Below are 13,384 nucleotides of genomic sequence, written 5' to 3'. Positions count from 1 at the left end.
TTGAATTTGCTACAAGTATGGGTTCTGAAATAGAGTTTCCTGTTTGTTAGATTATTGATCCTATATAGAATCTTCAGCTTGGAGGATGGGCCCCCTCAGGGGTCTGGAGTGAAATTCAGAGGATATGGGTGAGAGAGAAGCATTGTGTGTTAGGGTTTTTGTGGAATACTCCTTGTTACAGAGTTAGAGAGAGAGAGAGAAGGGCAAAGGCACCCCAAGTGTTACGCTCCCAGGATGGTAGTTTGCTGTTTGCAGAAGAGAACATACCGGGGCCTTTTCTATCTAACTGATTGAGGCATCGCTTCCAATCATACATAGCCAGGTTGTTGGGTTTTTTTATTTTTCCTGTTCTCTCCTGTCTAAAAGACCACTTTAACATTCTTAGACTCTGAAATTTAAGCCATTTTGAGCCCTGCTTGCTGGACAGCCAACTTTTTACGCAAATGGGGTAAGGAAACTTGAATTGGAAGGCAACAGTTCTGCAGAAAAAACAGGTTCAAATACTTCACGTTTTCCTTCACCTCTTCACCTTTTTGCTTCTTGTTTTTTAAGTGCTTTTTACAGACACTTTTAAAGTGGTCTGTATTATATCTTCTCTTTGAGAGGAAAGCATCAGATCTCTACCAGTTTTTACATTACCATGTAAAAATTTGTCTTTTAAAATATGTTTTATATTTATTAACTCACCAGTATTTGAGGCCTTCATTGCTCTGCCTTTTGTGCTGTTTTTCTCGTTGCCTACTGAGTCTTCCTCTATTATTTTACATCTTTTCTTTAGGCAACTGTCAGTAGCAAAAGAGATTTTAAATTAGCCATACTGGAGGCATTCTTTAGGAATAAAATTTCTAACAGGAATAAGCTAATTATCTTTAAACCAATAATGCATTGCTAATGGTAGCACAGCCACTTGCTCCAGGATTTTCTGCAAATCTGTTGCCTTATAAAGAAGACAACTGTGAAATTGGTTGACCAAACAAAACATCCTCCTTAAAGTTTTCTAAACCAGAGGATAGAACTTTGTGGAATGAAGAATCCATCTCTGTGAATTTTTCCACAGTATATACTGTATTATGATTTTATATGATAGCTCTAGTAGAATTCTGTACATGAGTAGACAATCCCTGATGTATGTTCAGGCCTCTGTTATCCAGTTGTCTTTTTGTGTTCCCAACACATAGTTTTTACCCTGTTGTCTTCAAAGCTGTATGGAACAGCTGATCTGAAGGCTTTAAGAGCTGGTACTCTGCTTCTTTGGCTATCTTAGTACCATCTGAGCTTCTGGTAAACTCTGGGCTTGTATAACTGGTATTTGTTCTATGTTTTGTCTTGCCATGGGAAGAGGATGACTTGGGGGTTAGGAGACAGGGTGTGCTTTACAGTTTTGTCGCATGCAGTAAAATATTTGTCTGAGTTTGGACCGGTGTTTAAGAAAGCTGTTTTCTGCACAGATCAGCTATGTCTTCTGTTGCAGAGTGCTTCCCTGTGCCAGAGAAGTAAACACTTTGGATCTGTTCAGTCAGTACCAAAGAATCATTAATTTCTGACCTTCTACAATCATGAGCATAAAAAGAATTTACAAGTGTCTTCGTAGTCATACAGCAATGCAAAACCGCCTGCACTGGAGTATAGGACAGGTGTTGTGCTTAAATTGCATTTACATTTTACTTACTGTGTAATTTCCAGAATCATATACAGCAAAGGAAAACATGTGAAGCCTAAGTTCATAATGGGTGATAGAAGAAGCGTGTGAATGAAAAATTAAGTGAGAAAATTCAGCTGTATTGTCTTTTTTTTTTTTTCCTCTTTTTTAGGTATTGAACCTTTTTCTGGCCTTGCTGCTGAGTTCATTTAGTTCAGACAGCCTTTCTCCTACAGACGATGATAATGAAATGAACAACTTACAGATTGCTGTTGCAAGAATTCAGAAGGGAATAGGTTATGTGAAGAAAAAAGCAGGTGAATGTGTCCAAAAGTGTTGTAAAGGGAAACCAGCTGTTGTAAATCAAAGAACAGCAACTGATCAGTTGAATGATGAGAGAGACCGTTGCATTACCAACTGTACCGTCGCTGAAATAAGGATAGATACGAATTATCACAAAAATGAGAATGGAATGGCCACTGTTATAGGTGGCAGTGATTACACATCATTCATAAACAACCCAAGCCTTACTGTTACAGTACCAATAGCTGTTGGAGAATCTGATTTTGAACATCTAAATACAGAAGAGTTTAGCAGTGACTCCGATTTGGAGGAAAGCAAGGAGGTAAAATTTAAATGTATTATATTATGTATTATATTATTATGTATTGTATTATATTATTTATATTATATATTGTGAATGAATTATACTGATTGTATTCTTTCATAGTATGGCTCTTCCTCCTTAGAAAACAAATGATTTGAGATTGTTGGACTGTACTGAGAGTGAATAAACTGAAGTGGAAAAGTGGGGCTACAAAGAGTAGGAAATCCAGGCAGGACTGTATATACAAACCCATTTATAAAAGGGTTTTGAAAAACAAGCTTTTCTAAATTTTTAGTGGGATAGACAAACTAGCATATATGTACAGAATAAGCAGAGATGAAAGACTTTTTTTTAATATAATCATATTTCCATGAAGTGAGGATGAAAATAAACTGCTATTTTAAAAGATTAGAGGAGATATTAATAAGAATATTAACACCCTTTTCATTTGATTTTTAAAGCTCACTGAGTTCTACAGAAATCAGCATCATTTGTATTGCATAATCTAACAGAGGTGCTAACTCAGGCTAATGAGAGCAATAACAACAGTTTTTGAGTTCTGAAGTAAACGTGATGGGGGAAAGCCAAGGGAACAATGCCAGTAGTATAAGGTGAATAGGACAGGTAAAAATGATGAGAAAAAATAGCATTACTGAAAGAAAAGATACTAGTTTCTTGCTTGTTGGTGGGAGTCTTGAACCAGTCACTTCAAAGACAGCTGCCTGACCTTAAACTGGGTCAGCTTTAGGAAGGTAGTCATTTGTCAGCAGCTGCAGACTGAGGGGGAAAGCAAAATCATGGATTTCAGCAGGATCCTGAGAGACTCTGAAAATTCAGATTGCTATGCAGTGGCTCCAATACAGACTGTGCCTGGTATCAACTCCCTTGGCACCTGAGGACACAAGGGTATTATGGAGTGTCACTCTTATGCAGACAACTCCAGCCTGGGTTGGTTTGTCTGGATTGTTTTGTTTTCTTTTGGGGTTTTTTTATTTGTTTGATTGTGGGCTTTTATGCTTTTGGTTGTTTTGAACTGGCAATGAATTTGCCCATATTGTTTCCAAATTTTAGAAAATAAGTTTGTTCTAGCAAAGTGTAGTTAAATTAAACTTAAATTTGAAAGGTGTAATAAGGTGACTCTTTAGGTGTTTCTTTTATCACCTAGAGTGCAGTGTTCAATAGTATTACACTCATTTTTTACTTCAGCAGCTCATTTTCTGACACTTGATTTGCTTCATGGTTTTTTTGGAGGTTCTGTTGCTCCATATGTTATGTTGACCTCTCAGTTGAGAAGACAATATTCATAATTGTTTTAAAGTATTAACTGTGCTTTGTAAGGAAGCTATAATGTTTACTGAACAGCTGCTAAATCTTTTACGTATTATTAGTCTGAATAAAGGATACTGGCCGCCTTAGTGTGTTTTAATACAACTTGGATTCATGGAAGTAGTATCTGATGAACCCAGGTAGTTTACTCTTGCTCTGATAACTGTGTTAAATCTAGCCCTTACCTGGAAATTATCCAGCAATTTAAGACACCTCATTCTTCACTATTTTATATTTAAGAATTGGTTAACAAAATTATGCATTCTCACCTCTGATATTCAAGATTAAACATAAGCCTTTGCTTTTTATAAGATACTATTATCTAATATTAATTTTAACCCACTCAAATTTGGAAAAGTAGATAAGGCTTGGCATAGTTGAAAGACAGTCATAGGAGATATGTAAATTAACAACAAAAAAACATTTCATATACACTAGTTCATAGTCAGTAAAGAAATTGTCTTTCATTTTGTAGATTATTTCATTTCTGTCTTTCAGACTTTCCCGTTAAATGGGAACAGTTTATGTTGGAGTTGTTAGATAGCTATACATTATTTGATGAGCCTTTGAGAAGTCATTGGTGAGAAGTGAGATTAGATTTATACCACAACACTAATAAAAGATAGATGTGAGGTACTTGGGAGGTGACAGGTTCATTACTAGGCATGGGTTTTTGTTTTTACATTGCTATATAACTGTTACAATCCATAATGCACCCTAAAATAGCAGAAACTTTTTTTAGAGTCATGAAGTTAAAATGCTGGGAAAAATTGTTTACCCCAAAATTTTCATGTTTGACCTGGTATGATTGATTTTTTGTTTTGTTTTGTTTTGCCCATGACTTCTTTCTGAAAGTGTATCCTAGATAACATATTTAGATTCTAGTGAAGACCATGAATAACCCTGAAAATTAAATGCAAGGAAAAATATATTTCTGTTATTTTAATAGTCTAACTACTACCATTTAGAGGATGCTTAAAGCTGTAATATACATAGTGTGGGTGTATCTGTCTTTTCAGTTTGGAGGTTTTGGGGAGGGAGGGGGAGGGAGGGGTTTGGGTTTTTTCGGGGTTTTGTGGGTTCTTTTTAAGTTCAGGCCCAAGTCCGATATACATCTGTGAGCTTCAATATCCTGCTAGTTTTAACTCTTTCAGTATGTCTTTGTATATGGTTAAAGCTCTAATCAACAGCTATAAATGTTATGTTTTGCAAATGTGTGACATACCTAGAAAACACATCTTTAATAAGTAGGAATCCATACTTCTGCTGTTTCCAGAATCAACCAACCTAAAGGGTACCGTGTTTTAACTTCATTACGTACCATTCTTACCTCTCACAGGAGTAAAATCAAGCTGGATCAGTCAAGAATGCAGATCTGGTGCTTTGTAACCAGGCAGAGCAACGTGTCAGCATGTTTACACAGGTTACCTAAACAAATCATACATATATGATCACTTTTGAGATTGATTGGCCTGCATGCTACTCAGCTACAATATATTTTTCCCCATCCATTGCAATATAGTGGAAACATGCAAAGCCGCTCTGTAAACTGAGTCCCATGACTCAAGTCACAGCATGGTGGAGGGCAACCCCAACATGTTTCTTTCTCCTTGTTACATCTTTGGTATTTTCTGTGCTACTTCTGTGGCATAACCTGCATGCTTTGTAGGTTTTTATTATTGTTAACTGAATTATTAAGTATCGAGACTGTTCAAGTTTACAGAAGGTTAACAGCCTATGATTTTATGAAAATGGAAAGGTAATCTTCACTTGACTTTTTCTGTTCATCTGTTGAACCATATTTTTAGCTGTCTTGTAATTATAAACATTTTCTGATCATGTTCATTTGAACAATGCCTTTGTGATATTACATATATGCAGTTACTTGTATGCTAAAATGTTTATATGTTTTGATATAAATTGTTTCATGTTTGTTCACAATGTTTTTATAATTTACATTCCAGCTTTCTCATATAAGAGAAGCTAAAATATAGGATGAAGGATACACTCCTGCGAACAAACATAACCTTTTTGTATACATATGCATAGTCCTTCTGAATATGGATGTAATAACTTAGTTATATTCTACTCATGAAGTTTGTGTATGTCTGCAAGATTGGAAGTTAGGGAATCATTTATATCAGTTTTGCTCTTCATCGTCACTAATTGTTTCTTTATGAACTTAATCCAGTTGCTTTATTTTTAGAAAGACAGATGTAAAACATAATTTCAAGCAAAAATTCTATATAGGATTCTATGTAAGTGTCTAAATAAATCTGTGTTTTAGAATGATATAAATAAGGAAGTGTAACCAAGAAAGAAATATAAAAATTAGGAAAATGCAGGGTAAAGCTAAAGTTAAGACAATTGTTAAAAAGACAAAATAGGAACTAGTACCCTCCTGAATGTCTAAACTCCAGAACTGTAAAACAAACCTTAATTTTACCAAACTATGTGTTTCTTATTCCTGATGATCTTGTCTGAATAGTTGGGCAGTTCTGCTCCTTGCCATTTAGGGGTCACTGAGGTATTCCTTTTCCAAATACAAATTCTGTTCACGTGGTTTTGTTGTGGAATCCTGCATTATCTTTCATGTTTTCTTTTGCACTGTATTATATATCGGAAATATTTCAGGTCTCACTTTTGTGCCCAGGGGACCTGTAAGGTATTCAGAAAGATGGAATGGGAAAGTATCTTTCTAAGGGTTTTTAAAAAACATTTTAGAAAAGGTACTTAGGGGAGAGTAGAATGTGGTAGTATCCCATCCTCCTGGGTGCTAAGTATGGGGGGATGGTGCTGATTTGATGGATACTGTTTATGTGATGCTGCTCCTTCTTTGGACTTCTGCTGTCATGAATCTGGACAGGTGTAAAATAGCATGCAAAATATTAAACCAGGGCCTTGTAATCATTTGAAAACTTGAATGTTTTTCATTTGGATGTCACGTTGTTTTACTGTAAACTTCCTTACATTAAAAAAAGGTGATGCTTTTTTTAAAATTTAATAGATATGCATGCCATATTTTTTTTTCTAAGAGTAGGAGAGGTAGGTTTTGGTTTTAGTTTGGTGAAAAAAACCTAAGTATTTTCTATGGACAATACTTTTGGTTTCTTTAAAGGGTAAATTGCAAGCTTTATTTATAGACATACTTTTATTCTTTCAGGAAAAGATAAAAAGATCTCAATAAAAGTGACTTTACCAGCTGTGCTTAAGCTGAAGAGTACCATACTCAGTGATAAGTCAAGCTGATGTAGTAAAGATGATTACAAAAAATGTGCTTTGTGTCCTTTTTGTTGTTTAATTAACAGTTTGGACTAAATGTTAAAATGAGATTGTTTTTATTGAAGAAGTATTTCCTGCTGAAAATAGATCTGATTAAGCAGGAAAATATTCAACTAATAGAATATAAGTGGTTTAACACAGGTGCACTGAGGTTTTCTGTTGCATTTCTACGTAGTCGTAGTAATATTTTCAGATCCTCTTTTCTAAGAGGTTCCTGAACATACTCTCCAAAGCACTGTTGTCAACAACTGTCTTCCACATTTTACTGCAGTTCTTCATCTCCTTCTCCAGTGCAAAAAGTCTCAGTCTACTTAAATTATTAAAAAAAAAAAAAAAAAAAAGAGAGAGATCCTTAGTAAATGAGAAGATGAGAATAAGCAGCACAGTATTCCTTTTGGGTTTGTTTTGGTTTCTGGTTTTGGTGTGTTTTTAAATTACACAAGACAGTGTTTCTCTTTTATTCCTCCTATTAACAGCTGTATTGCTGGTATGTTCTTTGCTTTGGAGGTTGGGAAACATATCAGATTTTCCTTTACTATTTGTATATCAAAATGTGAATGACTTATAAGTTGAATGCACAGTAGGTTACACCATGTGAATAAAAAGTGGCCTACTTATTATTAGTCCTTATTACAGAATTTTCTTTAAAGTCATTATCTGCAATTTTGTGTACGTTCATTTATTATTTTTAAGATGATGCTTACTAAAGATTGACTTTACGAATTACCTCAAGCAATCACAAGTGACTTCAGTGGGACAATCTGTAGTAGTAACATTATTCTTGAACGTGTTTGTGCCATCATACCTTGACTCCTTCAGAAAAAAAAAAAGATCATAAGCTCCAAATTTTGACCTTATAACCTTACAGTAGATATTTGTATTGAAAAGTTAATGTATTCAAAATCTGAATAGCTTTTTACTGCCAACAGTGAAAAAGAAAAAAAGGTATTATATTGAGGGAATAACAAAATGTTTTAGCTGCTGATTTGCAAACATCAAGGCAGCTAATAAATTTTTGAGTATGTGAGTTGAGCCATTCAATCCAGTGTTTAGTGTATATAAAATGAGGCCTTCTTACCTTAGTTTGGTAATATTTGAACAGCAACTAAGTGCCCTGGAAGGTGAAGGATGAACATTTCTGTCTTTCCTAAGAGTCCTCTGCCTGGAGTGATTCACAAAATCAGTTAGATCTTTGTGAACATTGTACGTAGCAAAGAAACTAACTGAATTTTTAATCAGAACAGGAAGCTCTTGCATATTGCTTTTTACTGTCTGTTTTTTGGTTGTTCAATACCTTCATCTTAGTGAAAAATATGAGCACCCCACATGAAAAAGAGAACCAATGTTTAATTAAATCTGTAACTCTTTGAGCACAGGATTATATCCTACACTGTCCTTAGAAGAAAGAGGGAACCAGGCTACCTGTCCTTTATATCAAAATAGTTCATTGAGCTTCTTAATTTGATTTCTAAAGTCAAGAAAATTGCCTTTCTTAACTTAAAATAAAAAACTTCTCTAATCTCTGATTCTTCTACCATGTATTAAATGACATATATAGTTTTGCATTCTAAACATATTGATTCTTTCCAGTTCCTTTTCCATTTATGGTTGTTCATCTTTTAATGTTGTTAATTCATAAAAATCTGTATTCTTTGAGTTGAATTCATATCATCCGCTCAAACGGTGTACTAAGTAGCTTATAGTTCAAATGACCCAGGGTACTTCATGTTGTTTTTAATTTTTATTAGCAATATGACACAAAACTTCCTTACTCTTAAAAAAATATATATTTTTAAAATTAGTAATTTGATTTATAATTCAGTTCATTATTTCAGTTTACCCACCACTGCTGCAACATTTTGCAATATGTATGCTATGTCATGGAATGATGAAAGCAGCATAATATTAAAAAGATGGAGGTATATATTGCTATCCTCAGGTTCAATAGAATTACTGATAGGAAAAGGTGTTTGTTGTGAACATTGATATTTTAAAATTAATGCTACTAAAATGAAAAGAGGTGTTTACATTAAATATGAGTAATTTGGGGGTTCTATTCCAGATAATCAGTTTCTTGAAGTAACAGCAAAGTAGGCAATATTACTGAATCTTTTTTAATAAAAGTTAATGCAGAACGCTGGGTTACTTTTTCTTATTAAATTGTCTCTGTCTTCTTTCACAAACATAGCAAAAAAAAAAAAAATTGTTTAATACCTAAAATAATTTGGTCCTTTCACATTTTGCAGTTGAGGTATAAATATAGTTTGGATAGTGCCTGTAACTTGTCTGCTTTAATATCTTAAACGTCTCTTAATCATGCAAGTCTAGCTAAATTAGTGAAAATGGTGTTAATTCTACAAAACTGATGCTCTTTTACAACGTGTGCTTACATCATTCCCTAAGGACCATTTAGTTGTGTGAATTCATTACTGATGTTATATACTTCTTGATAATAACATTGTAAAATGTCAGAGAATGCTGTGACCAAAACTACTTTGACTTAGTTTGGTACTCTCATACTCAGATTAAGTGTACAGGACACCGCATCTTCCTTTAAAATCTCCAGATTATGGATCTTTCCAATACACATGCAGATTACAAAATAAAAAATAAATTAAGGCTTATTCTTTTATTAAGTCATTTTTTTCATGCTAATGTGATTTATGTAATTTTAATTATTAAAACAAAAACATTTTCTGGGTGTTAACTGTACGGGTGTGTGTACCAAAGTAATGGGTAGTTTCAGAATGCACAATGTAATACATATGTGCATTGGCAATAAAGAATGCAATTTAATGCCAGTTGAAATGTATTTATCATACTTTTTCCTTTTTGAAACTTATCAGTATATATGAAAAAACATAAAAGAGGTTCATATGTTAGTGATAATTATGGGTTAAGATAGGGCAGGCTTAATTTGTTTTATGAATGCATTGAGGGTGATGTTCAAATTCACATCTGAAAAAAGGTTTCATGTTAATCATGATTTTACTTTAACATTTTCCAGTCTAGATCATAAGAATGATATTAAAATGAAAAATAACTAAATTATCTGCTGTGAAAGGTAACCAAATTATATTATAAATTGTCATATATGCCAGAAGTGGTTAGCTTGCATCATACTGATGTTTAAGATGCCAGTGAAAAAGAACTGATAATTAACTTCCATTATTTTTATATTATGAATTAAAATCAGGCCTTAAAAATCTGCTACATTTTCTCACTTGGACAGCTTACACTGACAGTTCACAATCTGAAGTTTTTTGCTGTCAGGATTTACTGTTTTCTGGTTGAAGAGACTACTCTAATGAAAGTAGCTACCAACATACATCATCTTAAAGCATACAGTAGAAATGGTACTGGTTTAAAATGTAGCAAGAGAAATTGTAGTATGAAAATAACAGTAGAAACCAAAATAAATAAAATATGTATCAGAAATCTACTTGGTAGTAGTTAACTTTGATGAATGATAACGCTGTACTATTTTTAGACCAGAAATTCTGAAATTCCATGAAAGATTACATGATATGCCTTGCAATCTTCAGATAGAAAGCAGATGATTTATGCACATTTCAACAGCATTGACTGCTATATGTGGATGTTTGTGTGTATTTCTGGTGACAAATACTGTTGTTATTACTTGCGCACAGTGTTGCATGCTTAAAGTTAATTACAATTCTAAAAATGTAAATAGTAGTAAAGTATAACTGTTACTGAATTTTATTTTCAGAAGCTAAATTTTTCTAGCTCATCTGAAGGAAGTACAGTTAATTTAGCTCTTTTTGGAGAAGAAAAAGCTGAAACTGAACCAGAAAAAGCATCAGAGCTCCAGGCATGCTTTACAGAAGGTATGTCTTACAGAAGGTATGGAAATAAAATTTTGGGTTAGCAATTACATTTTGGTTGTTTGCAACAAGCATTAGCAGTTGAAGGAAGCTATTTGCTACAGCAGTCTTGTATCCTAGTTTGTCAAGTCTTATGATTAATTTTGCCGGTTGTAGATAGTTGTACTGAAGTCCATGGAGCCATTTGTGTGATGCAAAGTTAAATATGTGTGTATGTGATAATTTATAATATTTTTTAAATAAACACTAGGGCACAATTCTACAAACTTGATTCTCAGCAATGACATCCTCATTAGTGAAATCTGCAAGTCCAAACGCTCACCACTGAGAAATTTAAACCAGGATCATGTGATTACACATGGTCCCTTCATAATGCTAGAAAGCAATCCGGATGGATGATTCAGATCTTGGAAAATTTTACTTAAACAATAGAGATATTATATTGACATTACACCATTAATGAGGGAAGGGAGTGTGTAAATATAATGTGGGATGCAACAGGTGAATAAGATCTTATGTTTTTATTCAAGTAAAGAAGTCTTGCATGTCTGTCGAAGTTTTGATTTATTTTAGTTCTGTGTAGCTGTCTTTTAGGGGACTACTGAAATTTACTGTATAGGAATGTATTTCCCATTTTTGTGATAGTACAGATTTCACTTTCCTTTTAAATCAGGATTAAAATAATTCAAAACAAAATATGTTCCAGGATTAACTCTCCTATCCATGCTTTTTGATTTACTGTTATGAAGACACCTTTGACTTAGGCTAGGACTCTTGTGCTTTGAAATATTATTTCACTGATCTTTAAAAAAACAAAATTGTTTTGGAATGTTGGACTGTATTGAATATATCAAGCTCTTGATTAAAAAAACCCTACACTTCTGAAATAATTTCACATTATATTACAGTTCTTCCTTATCCTTATATTATGTGATATCTATCAATCCTAGGGCATAAGATTAATTTTTCCATAATGTAGAAATTTTGAGTAGTTGAAGATAAGGTAAATCATGCTCTTCACATTGGTAGCTGTTTTATCTGAGCTGATGAAATACAGTGTAACTTACTTGTAACATATGAACTTAACAACACTCCCAGGAAAACTAGAATACTGCCTTTGGGACCCATTAAAATCATTTAAACCTGGTTATGTTTCTATGTAATTAATCATTTTTAAAGAAACGAGGAGACTGCTATTAGCCAAGCAGATTCTGATGTTCATTGAAAACTGCCTTGAGGCCCTATGATAAGGTACGGACCTCTCCAAGGTGAGGCAGGATTCTGTGGACGGTTGCCACAAATCTGTACCACATGCAAAAGCTCTCACAATCTCCAGTTAAATCAGTTGTTTCTGTCATGAAAGAGGTATACTTAGCCCTTGAAGCAGAGGTCATTCCTCAGTATAATAAAATAAAGAGCATTTATGTCTGTGTGATTTATCTGAACCTTAGCTGAGAGTCAAAACTGCTTTTAAAAGAAGCTGCTGTTCTCTTGAACTAGTTCATGTGAAAGTTGCTATGTGTTTATGCTCTTTGTTTCTACTCCCTGACAATTCACATGTTCTTTGATTATCTGTATATAAGTGAAAAATAATTGTTAAAAATCTGTTTATAAATGAAAACTAGCTCACTCAGATGACTCTTTTTTTTTTTTTTATTCTAGTCTATTTATAGTAGTCTATGACTATTTTTTATTACTTGATGTAGCATCAGGGTAGTAGAAAAATTGTGTACATGAGAGTCTTCCTACATCCAGAGTATCAAATCGAGAAGGTAAGGATGCTCTAAGTGGCATGCAGTAATTTGAAGCGTAAATTGAAGTAATTTGCACCTCATGAAACAGGAGCTACTTAAGAGTGATTATGCTTTTTCAGGATAATGAACATTCTACCCTATAACAACTTGTCATTGTATTATTAGGCTGTATACAAAAGTTTAAATGCTGTAAAGGCAGTATGGAAAGCACAAAAGGAAGAATCTGGTGGAACCTTCGAAAAACCTGCTACAAGATAGTAGAACACAACTGGTTTGAAACATTCATTGTCTTCATGATTCTTCTCAGTAGTGGTGCTCTGGTAAGTAAAGCTTGCACCCATAGAAACAGTACCCATAAAAAATGTTTTATCAGAGGTAGTATTATAACACATATATGTTCATTAAGAAAAAAATTAAGTTGTCTTGAAAAAGTGCTTGGAACCAAATTCCCAGAAAATTTTGGGTAGTGCATATAAAATCATTAAAATTCTGCTGTCAAATAACATTCTGCAAATGAATTTTTGGTGAATACAAGTTGATATGGGTGTGTGAGGGTGCTTATGAAAAGGATTAAACTAAAAATCTTGTTTAAGAAATTAGAAAAATCATACAAAATGAATTGTATGCAATAACTGGAACAATTATTCTACTTTAAAATTGTCCCCAGAAGCAGTAGAGATACTGAATTTATCATGTTCTCAGTTAATTTTTTGCTGTAGTTTTAGTTTCAGTATTTCTAGACTGTTACATAGGAATCCTTGAATTTCTTTATACTATTCTTCGTGACATTTAGTCCTTCAGACAGATACTAAATATATGGTTCTTTTTGGTTGTTGATTGACATAGGATTTGGTATATGCTGTCATTATCTCTGCTCCTGCACCTGAAATACCATGTCCCTTCCTTCTCTGACCTTGCTGTTTGCAGGGTA

The 13,384-nt window shown here is 33.6% G+C and overlaps 1 protein-coding gene across 3 annotated transcripts in view; it reads left to right on the top strand.

Annotated features, from left to right (window-relative positions):
• The window catches only part of LOC141925235 (sodium channel protein type 2 subunit alpha-like), a 78,567-nt gene that overhangs the window by 47,468 nt on the left and 17,715 nt on the right, over window positions 1-13,384 (top strand). For all 3 annotated transcript variants that reach the window (XM_074829018.1, XM_074829017.1, XM_074829016.1), the window contains 3 exons: window positions 1,812-2,264; window positions 10,585-10,702; window positions 12,619-12,773. In XM_074829018.1, coding sequence (XP_074685119.1) covers window positions 1,812-2,264; window positions 10,585-10,702; window positions 12,619-12,773 — 726 coding nt within the window. The remainder of the gene's footprint in view (window positions 1-1,811; window positions 2,265-10,584; window positions 10,703-12,618; window positions 12,774-13,384) is intronic.

This window comes from Strix aluco, chromosome 6 (genome assembly GCF_031877795.1).
Source record: "Strix aluco isolate bStrAlu1 chromosome 6, bStrAlu1.hap1, whole genome shotgun sequence".
Classification (NCBI taxonomy): Eukaryota; Metazoa; Chordata; class Aves; order Strigiformes; family Strigidae; genus Strix; species Strix aluco.
Note: the sequence above shows the minus strand (reverse complement) of the source record. Positions and strands in the feature narration are given on the sequence as shown.